General features: G+C 44.2%; 1 protein-coding gene and 1 long non-coding RNA gene across 9 annotated transcripts in view; one reads left to right on the top strand and one right to left on the bottom strand.

Annotated features, from left to right (window-relative positions):
* Positions 1–19,908, top strand: part of FRMD4B (FERM domain containing 4B) — a 243,446-nt gene that overhangs the window by 159,611 nt on the left and 63,927 nt on the right. For 7 of the 8 annotated variants that reach the window (XR_014005103.1, XM_081184011.1, XM_081184008.1 and 4 more), the window contains 2 exons: positions 1,168–1,224; positions 2,213–2,235. Coding sequence is in view for 7 of the 8 variants with exons in the window: in XM_081184011.1 (XP_081040137.1) it covers positions 1,168–1,224; positions 2,213–2,235 (80 nt within the window). In the remaining variant the exon portion in view is untranslated. Of the gene's footprint in view, positions 1–1,167; positions 1,225–2,212; positions 2,236–14,146; positions 14,248–19,908 lie in introns of those variants that run through there. The other variant, XM_081184013.1, reaches the window with a different exon arrangement.
* The window catches only part of LOC308581754, a 61,836-nt gene continuing 59,392 nt past the window's right edge, over positions 17,465–19,908 (bottom strand). Inside the window, exon 3 of the long non-coding RNA XR_014005251.1 lies at positions 17,465–17,497. This is a non-coding gene — a long non-coding RNA (uncharacterized lncRNA). The remainder of the gene's footprint in view (positions 17,498–19,908) is intronic.

Here is a 19,908-nt window from a genome sequence, read left to right as displayed (position 1 = left end):
TTTGGTTAAGAAACAAATTCCACATAGACTCTATGTATAGGATATACGGATAGGAATTCTATGAAATTAAAATTGTAGTGCAATAAAATACAATATAAGAAATAAAAGAAGCAGCAAAAATATAATTACAAATCACACAGCACCTATCACAGCACATTACAAATGCTGCAACAGGCAGAAAAATCATTAAGTAGTCCACCAACACCCTCAGCAATTTCCAAGTGGTCCATGGGGGGGGGGTTTGCAATGCACTAGCTTATTTATTCCTGTGGAAGTGCCTGGCAACCAGTTTCTTATCCATTGGGTGGCAGTGAAAGAAGAGAAAAGCAGCGGGGGGTGGGGGTGGGGAAATCCTTAGCCAGGATCTGAAGTTTACTGGCTTTTTGAATAATGAAAAACGTGGCAGCCGCTGCAGTTTGTTGCCTCTTAGCTTCGATTCTGCATTTGCGTAATAGATGAGACTAGCAACCTACCCAGCAGGACTGTTTTTCGGGGCATGAAAAGTTTAGGGACTTTGGAAAGCCTTTTTGCACGTTCAAAAACGTTATTGAAACGATAACAGTGCATTTGCGATCAAAACAATGGTGTTTTATCTTTAGAAATGTCTGAATACAGTAGCCTACATGCACAAGTTGTTTTTGTGTGTGTGTGTTGAAACAAGACGGTTCAAGTTCCCAAACCTTGCCGTAAAAAGGATAAAGTGCAGTTGTCTTATGTATGTTTAGACCATTGGGCATCATGGGGTTTACCTCTAAATAACTGTGCACACTGTAAGTGTGCTGGATGTGTTTGCATAAAATTCAGTCAATGTGCAGCCAACAGACCTCGGGAAATCTGCAGGGTCCAAACGTGCTAAATTTGTAAGGGGGGAGGTGTGATTCATCAAAGATTTCAGGCAACCCACATGTCAGCTTTCCTCTTGCCTTCTGCACCTCCGTTTTCAGAATCATTTTCCTGCTTGTCCATGTTAACTGCTATGAAGTTGCCCAACTTTACAGCTCAAATTACACCCACCCCTTCTTGCTGTAATGGTATGATCTGCAATGGAAGGAAAACCAGTGGTGCTGAGTAGTGACAGGCTAACAGATTCGGTGTAGCCCTGGGGGGCATCCTATTGCTGCAGTTTTAGGCTATGTCTCCTTAATATTTTCCTCTTTATTTAAACAGGGGCATATTGAGGTGGAAAGTGAGACAGTCTTCAGGTTAGCTGCTTTGATTTTACAGGTAAGATTTTTCTCAAACTCTCTGCATGCCTGTTGCTGTTATTAATTTTACATGCATGGTCTCAAAAGCCTTTAGTTCCAAAATTTTGACAGCAGTTTTTCATGTATTTGTTATATTTCGTAGGCATGTCTATTTCTCCCTTCACCCCGGCAAAAAACCAAATAAATGTGCATTTGTGATACAAATGCTTCAAAACTGTCATTGTGCTAAAAGCAAACAGAGATGTTAGAATGGACGTAAACATTTGGGGATATTTGGGGTGAAGTAAGAGTATGAGCATGTGTTTTAAGATGTGCAGTTACACAGAATGATTGAACTAGCATCCCGTTTCTAGCATAATTATTCCCCCCCCCCAAAAAAAAGTTATATGTTGGACACTGGATAAAGAGTGTGATATGGTGCAACAATGTTAAGCATTTCTGTAGATTTTCAAACCTCTCTCACCAGTTGTGCTTCAAAAACAAAAGCTCAAAATGCAGTGTCATTTTATTTTTAGAACAGTGTTCTGTAGATCCCAATCAAGGGCACTGTTGGTTTCCAGTTAGCAATCTTCCTTACCACATACGATTTTGTTGTTGTTCATATTTTCATGTCTCTTCTGCTTTTTTCTTAGCAAGAGACTTGGATTTTCATTGACAAAATTCAGCAGCAAGCTGATGATGGCTTTGACCTTTTGAACTTATGTGCTGTTTTGAATGAACCTTGCCAGACTGTTCACAAGGGCTGGCTATCCCTGTAATTTCAGTTTGTGGTTGGCTGTAGCTGAGCAAGGATGGGCTCTCTGTTTCTTTGAAAAGAGCAAAACCCTATAGAACCAGTGATGTCCTTTAGACTTGCCGGAGTGGTCAAGGCTTGGCTTAAAATACAAGTTTAGGGTGTGGGTGGGTGTTTTCTTTTAAAAAAAGTTTTCAGTGATGTGATGTCTTAATTTAGCATTGAGAGCCACTGCGGAAAAGTGTTTTAACATCATTACTTTTCTCAATTGTAGGAAGCTAAAGGGGACTACTCCAGGTAATTACATTTCCCTTTTCAATATTAGCATATAGAATGACTATGTTTTGTTCAGTTTGCATTACTTTAAGTAATCATTCGCCAACTGCAAATGTGGGGAAAAGAAAGGAAAGCATGTGTAGTAACTGAAGAAGAAAGAATCACTGCAGCAGCCAGAGGCTGGACTCAGCCGTTCACACTGGGTTGGGGATGTGATTCTTTTGTGAATGGTGTGTGAACTGGGGCAGTGTCTTTCAAAGCTCCATAGCCTACTTGCTTGCATTAGCTAATCTTTAATAAGGCGAAACTTGCATAAACAATGGCAGCATTTTGTGCGGGGGGGGGGGTGTCCTCTGCAGACAAGTTGCTCCATATTGTTGCTCGTTTTTAAAGAGGTCCAGAGTTCCTAATGACCCTGATTGTGAATAGCCCTGATGCGTACCCAGAAAGTGGAAGCTTGTCAGTTGCTTGCTTTTGGAGATCAGTGTACAAAGTTTTTCCTCTGCAGCTGCCCCACAGGGGCCTCACCCGTCATGCTCTTGACCTGTCAAGCTGCATTGTGGCCGGTGAGAGAGACTTGGAGCTTGTGTAGGGCTTAGCTTCCTACTTACTGGTGCATAAATCGGGCAGCCCTGGCCATTGTGTCTCTTCCTACCTGCCAAACCCAGCCTTTTTGGGTGGAATTGCCAGGCAGAAGGAGGAAAGAGGAGGGGTGGGGTGGGTGGGTGGGAATTAAAACAAATGAAAAGGAAATTGTGTCTGAGCTGGAGGAGAGAGGGACTTTAATTAGTAGTGGCTCACTGAACAAACAAATTCAAAAGGTCAGCTTTCATCACGTTAATGTTTTACTACATGCCTGCCTTCCTGCAAAGGAAAGATTGCTTGTTTACAGATGGCAGAAGTAGGGTCTGTGTATTAGACTTAAGGTATCCTTGCTGTGTGTGTGTGTGTATGTGTGTGTGTGTGTCAGTGGCGTAGCATGGGGGGTGCAGGGGGGCCGGCCGCACCGGGCGCAACATCTGGGGGTTAGGGTTAGGGTGTGCAAATCCACGGGTTAGGGGGCGCAAATCCACGGGTTAGGGGGCGCAAATTACTTGCCTTGCCCCGGGAGCTGACAACCCACGCTACGCCACTGGTGTGTGTGTGTGTGTGTGTGTGTGTGTGTGTGTGCATGCGTGTGCAGGGGAGTGAGGGTGGGACAACTACACTGTCTCTGTGCATGCTTGCTTAGATGGTGTGTCAGTCTGTGCCCCTTTTCCACAGCAGTGCCCTCAAATGCAGTACAGTGGTACCTCGGGTTAAGTACTTAATTTGTTCCAGAGGTCCGTTCTTAACTTGAAACTGTTCTTGACCAGAGGTACCACTTTAGCTAATGGGGCCTCCCACTGCCACCGCACGATTTCTGTTCTCATCCTGAAGCAAAGTTCTTAACCCGAGGTACTATTTCTGGGTTAGCAGAGTCTGTAACCTGAAGCGTATGTAACCTGAAGCGTATGTAACCCGAGGTACCACTGTACTGGCAAATCTGTCCCTGGTGATTCACAGTTGATTCAGGAGAAAGGTTTTGCTGCTTCCCTTTGCCAGCCCCAGCCTATGCTGGCTAGAGCTGATCTTGGGAGTTGTAGTCCAAAACAGCTTGTCAAAGGCTGATCTTTACAATTGGAGTCTGTTAGTTATGGGTTTTGGTACTTGATGGGAGTCATTGGCAGAGGCGTTCCCTCCTTTCTACAAAGTTCCGCCTCTTCAGTGACATAACTCGGTGCTGTATTCCATTACAGGAAGGGCGGGGAAACTTTAATTCTGTTAAATTGCTGGCCCACATGCCAGCAATGGACAGGGCCAAAGTGGGATGGACCACCCTCTTTTCTCTTTCTCTCTCTCTCATTCCCTCTCCCTCTCTCTCCTTCTGCCATCCGCTTTTACCTATCTCCCGCTTCCTCCCCACCCAGCATGTTGTTGGGGAGGAAGAGCTTGCTCTTGGTACAGGTCTGAGCTGATCATTTGCAAAGCATTTCATAAGCACATTGGAAGCTACCTTATACAAAATCAGACCATTGGTCCATCTGCCTTGGTTTAAAAAATGGTCCTTATCTGTGTCCTACTGGGGATTGAACCTGTGACCTTCTGCACGCAAAACAGATGCTCTGCCACTGAGCTGTGGCCACTCCCAAGCATTACTGCCTATTCTGGCTCTCTACCCTCCTTTCTAAAGGTCTGTACTGATCGCTTGCAGAGGACTTCCCTCTTCTTCCACTGTGCTATCCATTTCCCACCCCCCTCCCCATCCCTCCATTTCCCCCTCTTGTTCTCCATCTTGCCCTCTAGAAACCCTCCAGCCACACAGGATTAGGCAAAAGGCTGCAGGTTATCCACCCTGCACAGCACCAACACAACAGCAAAACTTTCTAGTAAGGTGTTTTGACTTCACTTACCAGCATTCGTTAAGTTCCCGTTAATGTAGTTAAGGTCGCATCAGTTACGTGCAAGAAGTAGCCCTTGGCATAGTTATTATAATTATTTGCAGGGCATAATGTACAAAAGAAAAAAGAAAAAACCCTGTAAGATAATAGGTCCTCAAAGTCGTATGGGTGTTTATTCAATGAATCACTATCCAAACTGCACTAGCGGTATTAGCACTGTCAATCGGCTGGTCTGTTCTTTGGGCTAGCAGGGATCAGCACAGTCCCTGTGCAACTTGCAGTTGTCAGCTGGAGCCAAAACATCCTCCACCCGCAAGTGCTTTGACTGAGCAATAGCTGGGAATTTTGTAACAGAATGCAATCACTTCCTAAGGTTGGTTGGTGAATCTTGCAAATTTAACTGAAAGCCATAGGTTTTTTTAATTGGTAAGATTAACCAATTAATCCCAGATCAGAATACTTAACAGTAATCTGATTTAATCCATGGAAGGATTTGCAGTGTGTTGAGAATGCCGTCATGCTGAATGCTACATGCATGCTGTGAGTCGGGCGAGACTCTCCTCACTTGCAGTTCCCAACAACCGGGACTCAGAGGCAACAGGTATTCAGTGGAGGTAGCATGCAACCTTCTTGGCTAGCAGTTTACTGATAATCTCATCTCCCCGCAGAAGGTAGAGAGAAGAAATAACTCTGCAAGTTTCTTGAGGCCAGTGCACTCCCTAAGTTCACTAGCCTTGCTGTGGGAATTCTGAGTTGAAGATAGAGCTCTGGCCAGGCAAATTGCTTTTGCTTCCTCTGTATGCAATGAGGTTGGCGATGTCAAGCCTGGCCAGCTGTTTAGTGTCCCCTTGGGACAATCGTGTACATTCAGGAAGCATCCAGAGTTAAAGCAAGGTCACTGCCATGTGTCAGGCTGCCGAGAGAAGTTAGATTGCTAGCATACCATGTTGAAACAGCAGGTGTGGGCAACATGGGCGATCAAATGTGAAGTTTGCCCCAACCCTCCTCAGAGCACTTACGCATGACTTTCGGTTTTTGACTGGAATGCAAAGAATCACAGTTTTCATTTGTTTCTAAACAGCCCAACTTCCCTTGCAATAAATAAATAAATGAATAAGCCAACTCATATGCTGCACATATGCTCAAAGTGTGTGTGCTACAGCAGTTCTTTCAGTTCAAAATAAATGTGTGATGATACATTAATTTGAAGGTCAATAAACATAGACCCAGAAATCAGTACAAATGTGACTGGTGCAGCTTTGATCTCTCTTGCTAAGCAGGTCTAAGGCTTGCTTTTCTTACCTGGGTGGGAAGGGAATGCTTGGGGGAAAGTGAGAATTCAAATGTAATAAACAGATAATAGTTAACACCCACCAACCCGGTACCTCCACTGATTTTAAAGATTATTTCGGTATTTATTTATTTCGTAAAATTTATGCACAGCTTGATTGTAAAAAACGAAAACAAACCCTCAAAGCAGTTTACAAAAGGTAAACCAGTAGCTGTAGAGTGTGCTTCTAATTCTCCTGTATTGTAGAAATGAAGTTGAAAATACAATGGCAAAATTGCCAAAGGATCTCAAATTGCAATCCAAACATGAATATTAATTTGCTAGTAAGCCCCGTCAACCTTATTCTGAGCGGACATGCAGAGGACTGTGCTTTTAAAAATCGGAGCCTTATTGAAATGGGAAGAGGAAAATAGTTGTTGTTTTAGCTGTTGTTATTATACAGGCAGATTTTCACTTTCTGCAAGTGAAAGTTGTTTTCTTTAGAGAAGTCTCAGGACGGAATAGCAACAATTAAACTGATTTGTTAAAATTCTGAGGGGTAAGAGAAAAGAAATGTTCTTTTTGAGCCGCTTGATTTTAGAGCAAATGACAAGGTTTTCTTAGTAAATTCGCATTTCGCCAATGCAAAGAGCTTCACAGAATGTGCCTACCTAGGATTGTTCAATGAGACTTAATCCCAGGTAACCATGCACAGAACTGCAGTTGCACAGCACAACCTAATACTTATTTTTTATTTACTCAATAGAAAGTCACACTGTGCCCAGTGAGGTTAAATCTCTAGCATGTTTAGGTTTGCAAGCTTAACCAATTTATTCTAACTGATTAATTGATTGAACAATCCTACCTAATTATTACATCCCTTCCTCCTTACTGGTTGTCTCCAGACTGTTATCACATTGCGGGTTTCAGCATAGCATCAGGATGGTCCAATAAAGAATAACTGCATTTATTCCGTGACTGACAAAAATGTGGGGACAGTTGTCAGAAAACAGGTGGGGGGAGCAAATGTTTTGAAGTGCCAGATATCAGACCTGGACTCAGAAAGAAGGAGCTGCCTGTTGGAAACCATGTGTTAAATATTTTAAGCCTTCCAAGAGTTTGACTCACAGTGCAACACTTGAAAAAGAAAGAAAAGAAATCAGTTTCAGCTTTTCATTTTGCCCCTGATATAAGCCCCATTCAGATCAATGGGTAAATCAGTGTGTGATTGCAGGCTAAATGTCAAATGTAGGATGGCTGACGGGGTGAGCAATAGGAGGGAGGAATAAGCATTCTGAAGCTGGTGTTAATTTATCTTTCTGTGTATGTGTGTTTTTACAAAAACATGCCCATCCCCAACAGTTTTGTGTTCAAAGTCGCTGGCCCTTCTGACCCAGCGACGTTGTAATTGCAAGAAGGAACTGCTAAAGTAGCCCAACCCAACAAGATCTACCTGGCTGATTTCCTTCTGGCTGATGTATCTTATTGTCTGCCCTTATCCATAGCCAGTCAATATATGAATGAAGTCCCTCAGCTGGGGATAGGCAGCAGTGTGTGAAGCAGCAGCAGTTTGAAGCAGCCAAGAAGTGGGGGTTTCCTGAGCTCTGAAAGTGCTGGCTGCTCCCCTAGCAAACCTGATGTGCAAGCAGAAGATTTGGGGGTGTCATTGGAATGCTAAGCAGTGAGCCTCACCTGTTCTCAATCTGTGTACGGAGGCTGGAAAATGCCGCAAGCTTCCAGCGACGACCACGTTCCAATTCTCACCGCTTAGAAAATTCTGGCACGCCTAACAATACTAACCCTGCTTCCAGCTCAGCCAGGCCCCTGGCTCATGTAGCCTGCTGTTGTATACAGTGGTACCTTGGTTTACAAACTTAATCCATTCCGGAAGTCCATTCTTAAACCAAAGCATTCTTAAACCAAGGCGTGCTTTCCCATAGCAGTGGGGGACTCAATTTACAAATGGAACACACTCAACAGGAAGCGGAACATGTTCTGCTTCCAAGGCAAAGTTCACAAACCAAAACACCTACTTCCTGGTTTGCAGCGTTCTTAATCCAAGTTGTTCATAAACTAAGCTGTTCTTAAACCAAGGTACCGCTGTACTCTGTTATCTGCTCTCCAGGGTTTCTGCTAGGTATGATCTGTTCAGCTGAAGATGTGGAGTACGGATGAGTATCATTTCTGGTGAAAATATTTTTAAATAACAAGCAGTCTTTTGGCACCTTGTTATGGCATAAGCGCTGGAGGCAAAAGCATGGAAGTTTTATTTTTCTTTGGTCTGGTTACAGTTCAGGAAAGTATTGTTGCACTGGAAGTCTCCCTCCTCCCCGCCTTTGTTTTCATCTGCAAACTACAGCTGTTGATTGGAAAGTGCCACATTTTTCATTTTCAGAAGCCTGGGTCATACCCGGACAACCAGCCGGTGTGATTGTATCAACAGGAATAGTGTGTAAGCTGCTAATGAGACAGACTGTGCCCAAGGGAAGAGGCAGCATCAATGTACGAGAAGGGAAGGCAATGTTTGTTTTCAATACTGAGAGCTCAATGGGTCCTTACTTGAAAGCTCTTTAGCAGGTTAAAGCTAGAGAAATCTGGCACCAGAGTGGCAGATTTGGAAGATGCAGAACCGCTTGAATGTATGCCAGGGGAATTTTGCCAGGGGAACTTAGAAGTGGAAGATCCCCAGGTGCGCTTATGTTTATAGAACATTTATGGCTGGTGTCAGTGTAAGATAGCTGGGCTTTCTTAATAGACCATAATTAACAATAAAAAGAGACCTGTAGAATTGTAGGTAAAGAGGGATGGGAATCATGGGCTGGACCTCAGCAACAGACATCTTCCAAAGGGTTTGTGGGGGAACTAAGTCACAGTGCAAGGGGGCCCCATTCTATCCCCTCCAGCCTTTTTGTGCAAAGCAGAGCATATATATTTGCATGTGACTTGCCACAACATAAAATGAGCTTAAAGTAATTACCATGAAAATGGGTAATCCAGCTGTATTGTTGTATTAACTCGGTCTACTGATTTGTGATGTATTTTGTACTTCTTTTTTATGAATGTAATTTCATTGTTTATATGATGTAGTTCACTGCCGCGGTATTATTATTTTTAAAAAAAATTGTATTCATGTTGGCAGTTCAGAAATCTCTGCAAATAAATAAAATAAACATAAACATGAATATTTTACAATAAGAAGCTTCTAAAGAGTTAGTCTCAAGGTGCTGTCAAACATATGTCTTTCTTTAACATATTGCAGATGTGCCATGAATTTAAGGCAAAGTTTATTCAGAGCAGTATTTCTAGGCAGTGGTGCCCAAAGGTTGGTGATACCGGCCCCTGCTGGGGGCACAGGCTGGGGTGTGTTGCAAAAATCACCACCAACATCAGAGGATTTAAGGTTGCAGCCTAAACCTTTTAATTTAATTTTATCATTGTTGTGATTGTTGGATTTGTTTTTTGTGCTCTGAAACCATTTTGGGAAATTTATTGTAGAATGTGTGGTATACGAATGTTTTCTCAAAAAAACAGCAGCAGCCAGATTATGTATGAGAGGTCATATTTTGCAATGCAGTGCAGCGCACATTTCCTGGATGTCTGGATTACCAATGCTTCCATCGTGATTTGACTGAGTTGCGAAAAGAGTGAAATCCCTTGCAATCGCCAAGTCCATTTGCCCATGCTAATTCTATATCCCTATAAACCCTGTCAGTTAAGCATGTGTCATTCAGAAGACTTTTATCTACGAGATCCAGCAAAATGAAACTTTGGCACACCAGAGATATGCATGCAAGGCAAGCAAAAAGTTGAACACGTGATTCTGCCTTAATATTGAGTCAGACCTTTCATCTGTCTAGCCTGCTATTGTTTGTGTGTTTTGATTGACGAGTTCTCCAAGGTCTCGAGCAGGGTTCCTTACTGCTCCTGCTCCCCGGGGCTGATCTTTATAGCTGTGCACTGAACTTGACATCTTCTGCATGCGAAGCGGATACCCTACCATTGAGCTATGATCCCTGCTCTGTCTTAACATAAAAAGAGGACATCGTTGATGCTGCTCATGTCTATTCTGTTGCCAAAGCAGAGGAAAACACTTATTCCTTAGTTAAACATTGTTTGGATACTTCACACACAAAGTGCTTATGATTAGAATTACTTTGCTGTCTAATGTTTGTTTGTGTGTACAAACATAAGAGATGAGACAGCTGGTTCTCTCTCTGCCTTCTCCCTTCCCCGTTGCATATGTGAAGGGACAGTGTGTGGAATATTCAGAAATGGCTGCCAAGGGTTGTTGTGTCTTGGCTGCAGATCTTTGGGAAACAGCGGAGTACAGTGATATTCCCAAAAATAAACAACAGGGCAACATCAAATACAAATGACCCTCACCACCACCACCAAAAATAGGCTGGCAATGGATGGAAACATCTCCATATGAATGAAAACAGACCAACCTTTGCTTACCTCCTCAAGGATCCTGATAGACTCAGTTGCTGTGTGGCAGCAGTAGGGAATTAGTAACCCTCCAGATGCTGGCTGCTACCACTGGGCGAGCTAGGTACTCAGAGACAGCGATGCTAGCTATATTAGGGGCACTTGGGGGGCATGTTCAAGCAGCCACTTCTCTGTGATCTTAATACAGCCAAAATAACTCCCTGTCTTTCCCAGTACAGCGGATTTTCCCCTACCACCCAGCTGATGTTTGATCAAGGGGGACAGCAGTGGACAAAGTGGGAAGGGATCCGCAAGGCATGGCAGGCTGCATGGAGAAGCAGCCCAGTACCGCTCACATGTGCCCTAAAGAAATGCAAAAATGCCTGCTTGGTAGTAGTAAACACTGGTGTGCACCTGATCCAACAGAGGTATGGCCTCATTAGGAAATTGTGAGCATGAAAAGTGAACTTCACACTTGTTCCTTAGCTTTCACCAGCCCAGACCGAACTGGAATTGTTCACAGTGTAAAAGAGCAACCCTCTGTTTCCTGCTGGCATTCATCCTATTTGCAACTCCATCCATTTGCCCAGGAGGCTGCACCCAGAAGTAAGAAATGCTGGGGAGATTCTTTCTGTGTGTTCGTCCCCCACCCACAAAAGAACTCTGGTCATTTCCAAGTTAATTTGCAGTGAGCAGTGGAGATCTCTCTGTCTCTGCATGTTGTAGAATATGTGTAGTTGAACAGCGTGGAACATAGCTTTGAGTCCGCATGCTTAGGACTATGCTGTATAAGAAGCAGGTGGTTATCAGTTTTTAAGAGTTTTATTTTCTGACAGATGATCTCAGATTCCATTTTCAGTAGTAATGTTTTTTCAGAGCTCAGACTTAGCCGTGCATGCTCCCTGGAAGTTAATTAAATTGCTGCCAGGAGGGCTTCTATTTTTTTCTTTAAATAGCTGACATGTTGGGTTTCCATTATAGCCCATAGGCTGCAAAGATAACTGTTGCCTGGTGTAGCATAACACAGACTATGTAATGAATTCTTGGTGGTTGGTGTGTGTAGGGGGGCGGTTATTATTTGAGTGATAAACACAGTTTGTAAGAGGAAACAGTTTGTATAAATACATATGCATACCCTGCAGACTGATGTTGCAGCTTAATTGAAAGTCACGAACTTCCGCATCAGACAGAAGGAATATGTATTTTGGTTTTTTCCCTTTCACTTCTGGCAGCATGCTTTACAAGTTGCAGATGTGCTGTGCAAATGCTCAGTGTCTGTAGCCGCATCTCATTGCAAACTCACTGAGAGGATTGTAATGATCATGATTTATGCATGTTATTGAGGGAAAAATTGGGAAGCTGTTCAAAGAAAGCAGCTGCTCTAATCTAAAAGCAGTCAAAGCCATGCTGTGGTGAAACACCTGTTTGCCACATTTCTCATCATAAAGCTGACTCTGCTATTAAAAAAAAAACCCCAAAACAAAGCAGCACAACCTCTGGAATCATTGGCAGGCTATAAAGCTTTGGATATCTTAGAGTTGGAACACAAAGGAGCTACCCAGTACCATCCAGGCTCTGCTAATGCAGAAATGTCCACCCTGAAGAGGAATAGCAATCTTTATCACAGTCTGGCCAATGACTGATGTGCTGGGTGGCTGCGGGTGGGGTAAGAGAGGCTCCCCAGAGCTTGGAAGCCTGCACGGAAAAGCACTCGCATATGTCCTTAAGAAATGTAACAATCCTGCTTGGAAGTACAGTGGTGCCCCGCAAGATGAATGCCTCGCAAGACGGAAAACCCGCAAGACGAAAGGGTTTTCTGTTTTGGAGGCGCTTCGCAAGACGAATTTCCCTATGGGCTTGCATCGCAAGACGAAAGCCCATAGGGAAATCTCCGGGGACCTGTTTTAAATTGCTGGCGGTCGGGAGCAAAGACTTTCGCCCACAGCCGGCCTTCAGAAGAGGTCCTGGACCTCTTCTGAAAGCCGGTGGGGGGCAAAAGTCTTTGCTTCCCCCCCCCGCCTGCCTTCCCGGGACAGCGGAGACTTCTCCACTGCCCCGGGCGATCTTAAAATGCTGGCGGGCGGGAGCGAAGCGTTCGCTGCCGACCCCCAGCATTTTAAGATCGCCCGGGACAGCAGAGACTTCTCTGCTGTCCCGGGGAGATTTTAAAATGCTGGGGGTCGGCAGCGAACACTTCGCTCCCGCCCGCCAGCATTTTAAGATCGCCCGGGGCAGCGGAGACTTCTCTGCTGTCCCGGGCGATCTTAAAATGCTGGCGGGCGGGAGCGAAGCGTTTGCTGCCGACCCCCAGCATTTTAAAATCTCCCCGGAACAGCAGAGACTTCGCTCCCGCCCGCCAGCATTTTAAAATCGCCCCGGGACAGCAGGGGCTTTTAAAATGCTGGCGGTCGGCAGCAAAGCCCTCCTGTCCCTGGAGCTTGCGGGGCGGGAGGTGGAAAGAAGGGCTTTTCTTCACACCGCCAGCCTTCAGAACAGCCTTCTGAAGGCTGGCAGTGGGAAGAAAAGCCCTTGTCCCCCCCCCCCAGCCTTCAGAAGAGGTCGGGGGACAGACTGTCCCCGGACCTGGTCTGAAGGCGGTTTCCCTAGGAACGCATTAATTGATTTTCAATGCATTCCTATGGGAAACCGTGCTTCGCAAGACGAAAAACTCGCAAGAAGAAAAAACTTGCGGAACGAATTAATTTCGTCTTGCGAGGCACCACTGTAGTTAACACTAGTGTGGACCTGATCCAGCATATGTACAGCCTCCTTAGGGGAAAAATGAGCGTGAAAAGTGAACTGCACACTTGCTCCCGTGCTCTCTCGCAAGCCCAGACTGGACTGGAATTGCCAAATTGTATTGAAAGCAGAGAGGGTCCTTAAGAAGTAGTGGCTGCAACTCAAGATGCTGTGGCCAACCTTTATGCACACATGCTTTCCCATCCCCACAGTGCAGGGGTGGCTAACAAGTTGTCCTCCAGATTATGTAGGACCCCAACTCCCAACATCCTGATGGGAGTTGATACCAGGTGGAAGTCCAATGACAACTGGAGGGCACCAACTCTGCCATAATAGTTGGTGCATATTGGTTTTGTGGTAATTGCTGGGGCTTTTTATTCTGCTTATGGCACCTCCATGCTGATAGTGAAGATATCTGAGATGAATGACAAAGAGTAGTCCCCTGTTAACTGAAATGGCAGAGAGACAGCAGGAATAGTCTCAGCTTTTATTGAACAAGATCGGTTGTGGAATTCTGAGAGATCTGTAGAAACATGGCTTTGCCAAACATTTTGTTCTTGGGTGGTCCCTTCGCCTTGGTTCATGTGTAACCAGTGTTAGAAACAGAGATATGAAAGCTAGGGGCTAAATGGCACCTAAAACCTAGGTTATGGGCACCGCAATGGAGTATTTATGCGTGCTTTTTTAATATAAGGAATACAAAGCTGAAAATGAAAGAACTGCAGATTTTTCATGTGGTCTAGTCCTCATCTGAAGACTGCAAAAAACAAAGCCATACTTCCCCTGCCCACCCTCCTTATATTCTTATGAGGTTCCCTTTTCCGGTCTTCAGAGAGTGGCTGGAAGTGGGGAGGCAGAAAAAGGTCCTCCTTTTCTTCCAGCAGTGGCAGTTTTAAGCTGAAATTAGGTTCAGTACTGCACCCAGAGCTCAGAAGCTGCTCGTGTTAATGAAATTCCCTGTTGCAAAACATGCCTAGGACAATGGGAGTTTCAAACGCTGTGTGTAACCTTCCGTAGCACTTCATTTCCTAAGCACTGGTTTACTAAGTTGGTGTGTGATTGTCTGAATCAACCCTCTCTGGTTACCTGCATGCAGTATACTTCCAACAATGGAACTGTCTTTCTGAAGTGTGTTGCTGCCAAGTGGGTGTTTCCTGTCTGGAATCCTGAGGCATGGTAACAATAATCTCTCTGAGAGGGCAATGCCTGTTTATGGTATAGAAAGGAAAGCAGCATCTTGGACAAATACTTAAAGCTGTCAGGTTGATGCATGAGGTTGTAAGGACTTGGGTTCTATATGCATGATAAGATTATCTAAAAGTCTGAGTGAAATGTATGGCACTACAAACGGTTGCATATGCTTTGTGCTTTGTGCTTTGTTTCTACATGGAATTTGAAGTTCCTGAGAGTCTAAAGCCACTTAATGGTTGTGCTAGACTTCAGGATTGCCACCACATTCGGAATAAATATGTGCATGTAAAGACTTTTCATTTACTCTCACAGGGAGCTAGTTTTTCAATTGGGGGAAGTATTTCTTTTTCAATTTTATACCCAGGCAAAATATGAATTAAATAAGCTGCCATGCTCAGCACCCAGGATTCTTAACAGTACTGCACTTGTGGCATTGTAAAAAACCTTAACAGATTTGTTGGGTACTTCATAGGCACAGCTACTTCTAACATAGCTTTTTAAAGGTAAGTGATGAGCAACATTCCAGTATCTTTCGTTAACAAATATGCCAATCTCTCATTGTGTGGACCAGAGAATTGCCTAAGGATCTAAGATACATGATTTCAACTCTATTATGTACTCATTGTGTGACTCAGGGCAAATTTATTTTCTCTCAGCCTCAGCTCCCCATACGGGAAGAGTGTGGTGACCTACCTCATGGGGTTGTTGTGTTGATAAACCTTCTAAAGCAGTGATGTCCAACCCCTAAGAGTCTGCGATCTACTCCCACAATAAAAAGCTGGCAGTGATCTACCCATGGGGGGGGGCGAACCAAGGTAGTTGAGCTTTCTTGGGGGGAGGAAGTCAGTCAAAAGTTGCTCAACAGAAGATCGCTAGCGATAACTCCATCTGCCACTTTTGAAATCGTGCGCAAATGAAGGACGGGGCAAGGGGGTGGGCCCAGATGTTCTTTTTCCACCACAGAGGAAATGGGGCCCATGATCAACCACTAGCTGCAGGGAATCGACCAGTCGATCGTGGTCGGCCAGTTGGACATCCCTGTTTTAAAATATTGCTCCACTTGCAGATGTTGTTAAGTGATTTATAGGTTGGATCCAGACTTACCAATCCTTCCATTCTCAGAAGGGACTGAGAGTCTACAGAAGCTCTCGCTGAACAAAGAGGGCCCAAATTTTGCCAATTCGCTCCACCTCTCCCAACATCACCTCCAGTGCTGTCTTCCAGTCCTCTGGAGCAACTTTTCTGTGGAAAGACGTAATAGGCAAAAATCACCTACCCCATTCCTCTAGCAGAGCACCCTGTATACAAAGTTCCAATAGGTAGTCTGGATCTATCCTGATGTATTTTAGAAAGACATATCACAATGTAGTCTATGTGAAAACAGTATCTTCTTGTCAATGGTGCTGCTTTTTTGGTGGGGTGGAATGACAACTGACTATTATTGAAGTACATCTAAAAGGATATATGCAGTTTGAGGTTAACAGGGTTGACCTGTGGGCTGGGTTAACAGAAATAGATCTTAATTATCTGTATTAGAAGGCAATCAATGCATCCAAGTTAATCAGCAGGTGTAAATATGCCTGTAGAACAAACAGGGAATTTCTGTGACAAAACTGTGGCCGCAATCCAGCCAAAGTTAAACAGTATCATTGATTACAATGGGACAGAACTGAAGCACATGTTTAAGGCTTTAATCCTACATATTGCACTTGGTGGTATTTACTTCTGCATGGACTTTTATAGGGTTGTCCTGTAATTCTACCACTGAAATCAACATACAGTGGTACCTCGGGTTAAGTACTTAATTCGTTCTGGAGGTCCGTTCTTAACCTGAAACTGTTCTTAACCTGAAGCACCACTTTAGCTAATGCGGCTTCCTGCTGCTGCCGTGCCGCCGGAACATGATTTCTGTTCTCATCCTGAAGCAAAGTTCTTAACCCGAGGTACTATTTCTGGGTTAGCGCGGTCTGTAACCTGAAGCGTATGTAACCCGAGGTACCATTTTATATGTTGCTTTGGCTCAATTATGTCCATTATTTTGGAAAGCAATTAGCTAACAAAGTGTGATGATGTCAGCTGCTGCAATTTTGTGCTGTCAGTGGTGTCATTTCTAAAGAATTCAAGTGAATACACAGATTAAGTGAGACAATTCATGAGATCTGTGGGAAATACTGTATTCAATTAGACTTTTACATGCTTCCATCTGAAAGCATTAGACTTTTACATGCTTCCATCTGAGCTATTGTTATTGTGTCTTGGGTGCATATATGTAACATCGTAACAGTGCCAGTAATTAATCTGCTTGGAAGAGGGTTCCAGTCAGTCAGTTACTGTAGTTGAGATAACTGGGTACATTTAGGCTGGTGGGGAAAGGTTAGGGAGACATCACAGTTGTCCTTCAGAGATCTGATTGGCTTCAGGGAGAAAATGAACCCGGGCTTGTTTTCTGCTGCTCCAGAAGGCAGGAATGGAACTATTGGATAGAAATGGCAAGGAAGCAGATTTTAGCTGAACAATGAAATAATAATAATAATAATAATAATAATAATAATAAATTTTATTTATATCCCGCCCTCCCCAGCCGAAGCCGGGCTCAGGGCGGCTAACAACAATAAAACAGTACAAAAGTACAACATAAACAACATTCTAAAATCATTCATTATAAAAATTAATTAATTCAAGCCACTAGCAACCATTGGGCCAGAGCTCTGCGAAGATTGCCGAGGGAGGGAGTCAGGCTGTGCCCTGGCCAAAGGCCTGGTGGAACAGCTCTGTCTTGCAGGCCCTGTGGAAAGATGTCAAGTCCCGCAAGGCCCTGGTCTCTTGTGACAGAGCGTTCCACCAGATCGGAGCCACAGCCGAAAAAGCCCTGGCTCTAGTTGAGGCCAGCCTAACTTCTCTGTGGCCTGGGACCTTCAAGATGTTTTTATTTGAAGACCGTAGGTTTCTCTGTGGGGCATACCAGGAGAGGCGGTCCCGTAGGTACGAGGGTCCTAGGCCATATAGGGCTTTAAAGGTTAAAACCAGCACCTTAAACCTGATCCTGTACTCCACCGGGAGCCAGTGCAGCTGGTATAGCACCGGGTGAATGTGAAATAGACTACCTCTGGAGGCGATCGGCTCTCCTGCATTGAAGTGCAGGCTGGACTTCCATCTACCTGGGATGCTGTAGTTGCAAGAGTCCTAAATTGAGCCGAGAGTTGACTAGATGGTCTCTAAGGTCTCTGCGTCGATTCTGTGAAAACAAAAATGGGAGGTGTTGTGTTTATATGCAGCTCCACTCTGCTATTTCTGAAGCTTTCCCTTGACTTAGGTTTACTGTGTGCCCAGGAGACATAGCACAGACAGTGCTTGCACGTTAATGCCACTTTCCCCTTGTAGTATTGCCAGTTCCCTGCCACTGGATGCATGCCTTTTTGTAGGCCGAGGTGCCTTTTGTTATCAAGCACATAGGACTGTGATAACAAGCTTTCAGTTTTGCTGCCGCACAAAGGAACCACGACTAATTTGGCTAATCTGACTTTTGTGCAAAGAGGAAGAACCCATGAGTGTTAGCAATAACAAGTCTGCAGCTCTTGGAAGCCTCATGGGAGACATCTTCTAGCATCATGCAGACCGTGAATAATCCCCACTCGCTCAACAATAAATCCGCAGGTAGAGAGGAACAGATCCGCTTCCTGCCTGGTGCATGGGAGAATCTGTCTGGGGCTCTGAGGTCATTCTTGCAAGTTGTAAGTGCCTGAATGAGATCATATGCCCATTGGTTATCCCCTGCCCCCACCCCACCCCAAAAGCTGTAAGCTCTTTAGAGTTCAATGCTCTTTGTAAATATATCCACTGTGGATCTCAATTTAACATACACTCATACACACACAATTAAGAAACCTATATGAGTAGGGACCTCGGTGCAGAAATGTATACCTTTGGACTACAGCTTCACATTTTCGGATCGGTGTATACAGTAAGCCTGTGGCTTATGTGCATTGAACTTGTGTGTGTTCAAATTTATGTGTCTGGCAAAAAAATTAAAAAGGGGGCAGATGTCTGGGGGGGAAAGACTTGGCCAATCCTGCCCACCATTGAACCCAATGTGTTTTGACTCTATGCGATATTGGCTCTAGGTGTAACCCTCAGAATTACTAAACAGTGGTTAGACCTTTCAAGCATGGAGGCTGCATATGTTTGAACCAACAGATGGTTTCAGCCTCTAGGATGCTCCAGCACAAATTTGCTGTATAGGAAAGTGATACTGGCTTTCCCCCTTGAATTGAGTGATCTTGTGTTGCCTCCATTTCCATAGCTGGCCATGAAGCACACTATTGCAGGTAAATAAAATGTGGTATCTGCCAATTCTGTCTGCTTATGAATTTTTGTTAACGTTAGTTTGGAAACTAGTTTAACCGAAAAGAGAGTGCCGATGTAGTCTTCGGCAATGCGTAGATGTTAAGCTGTTTGTAGAAGAATAATTTACTGCACGGTCCTCTCCGTGTCTCACTCAGCAATAAAACCTCTTAAATTCAGCGTGGGGTTTATTCCTGGGCAAACGGGATTAGGATATGGCCTAGCGGTGTAGCAGTGAGTTTGGCTATCAAATTAGCACACTTAGGCCAACACTGGCCAGTGTTAGGCACTCATCTCTCTGTGACCTGATTGGCCAATGTTGGCATTTTTTTTATTTAATGTGCAACTTTTTTAGAATTGTAATGTATTGATGTTCTCACCCTGGCCACAAGGGGTATCATGTATATAGTTTTCACTCAGGTCCACATCAGTTAATTTAGGCAGAAAACCCTGGGTTGTTGTTGTTACAATGTTGACAGCCGGCTGCCTATAAAAGCAGGCCGGCTGAGTTGTTTGCTGTTCAGTTCAGTTCCAGTTTGCTTATAAAGAACTACTTGGAGAAATCTCTGTGTCATCTACTATGTCCACCCACTATTTAATAAGAATGATAGAGATATTTTAGAATGCCATTCTCAACTGAGTATATTCTTTATTGCATTTATGTACAGTGGTACCTCAGGTTACATACGCTTCAGGTTACATACGCTTCAGGTTACAGACTCCGCTAACCCATAAATAATGCTTCAGGTTAAGAACTTTGCTTCAGGATGAGAACAGAAATCGTGCTTCGGCGGTGCAGCGGCAGCAGGAGGCCCCATTAGCTAAAGTGGTGCTTCAGGTTAAGAACAGTTTCAGGTTAAGAACAGACCTCTGGAATGAATTAAGTACTTAACCCGAGGTACCACTGTACTGCCTTTCTCCCAAGGTGTTCCAAGCAAATGGAACAAATTATTTTCAGACCACTTTCAAGAGCTGATGACACTAGCACCCTGGCCTAGGCTTATAGAGAACAAGATAGAAAACAAAGTGGATTTTATTTATTTCTTTTCTCCCCTGAACACCTTGCTGTTTTGCCAGATGGCACAGATAATGGACTATCCTTCTGGTTGCATTCTCTCTAGGCTGGATTTTTAGTGGTAATCTGAATTGCAGGTGATCATCTGAATCCAACCTGAGCTTGAGTACACTGGCAGGTGAAGCTAAGGCAACTGGGGAAAAGGAATGAGATGAAGCTAGCATTTCAGACCCTGAAGTTCTGTTACTCATGGAAATAGAAGCACAGAATACAATTTACAGCGCTGTGCC

This window comes from Podarcis bocagei (genome assembly GCF_964188305.1).
Source record: "Podarcis bocagei genome assembly, chromosome: 2".
Lineage (NCBI taxonomy): Eukaryota > Metazoa > Chordata > Lepidosauria > Squamata > Lacertidae > Podarcis > Podarcis bocagei.
This window is presented reverse-complemented; position numbering and strand designations above follow the sequence as displayed.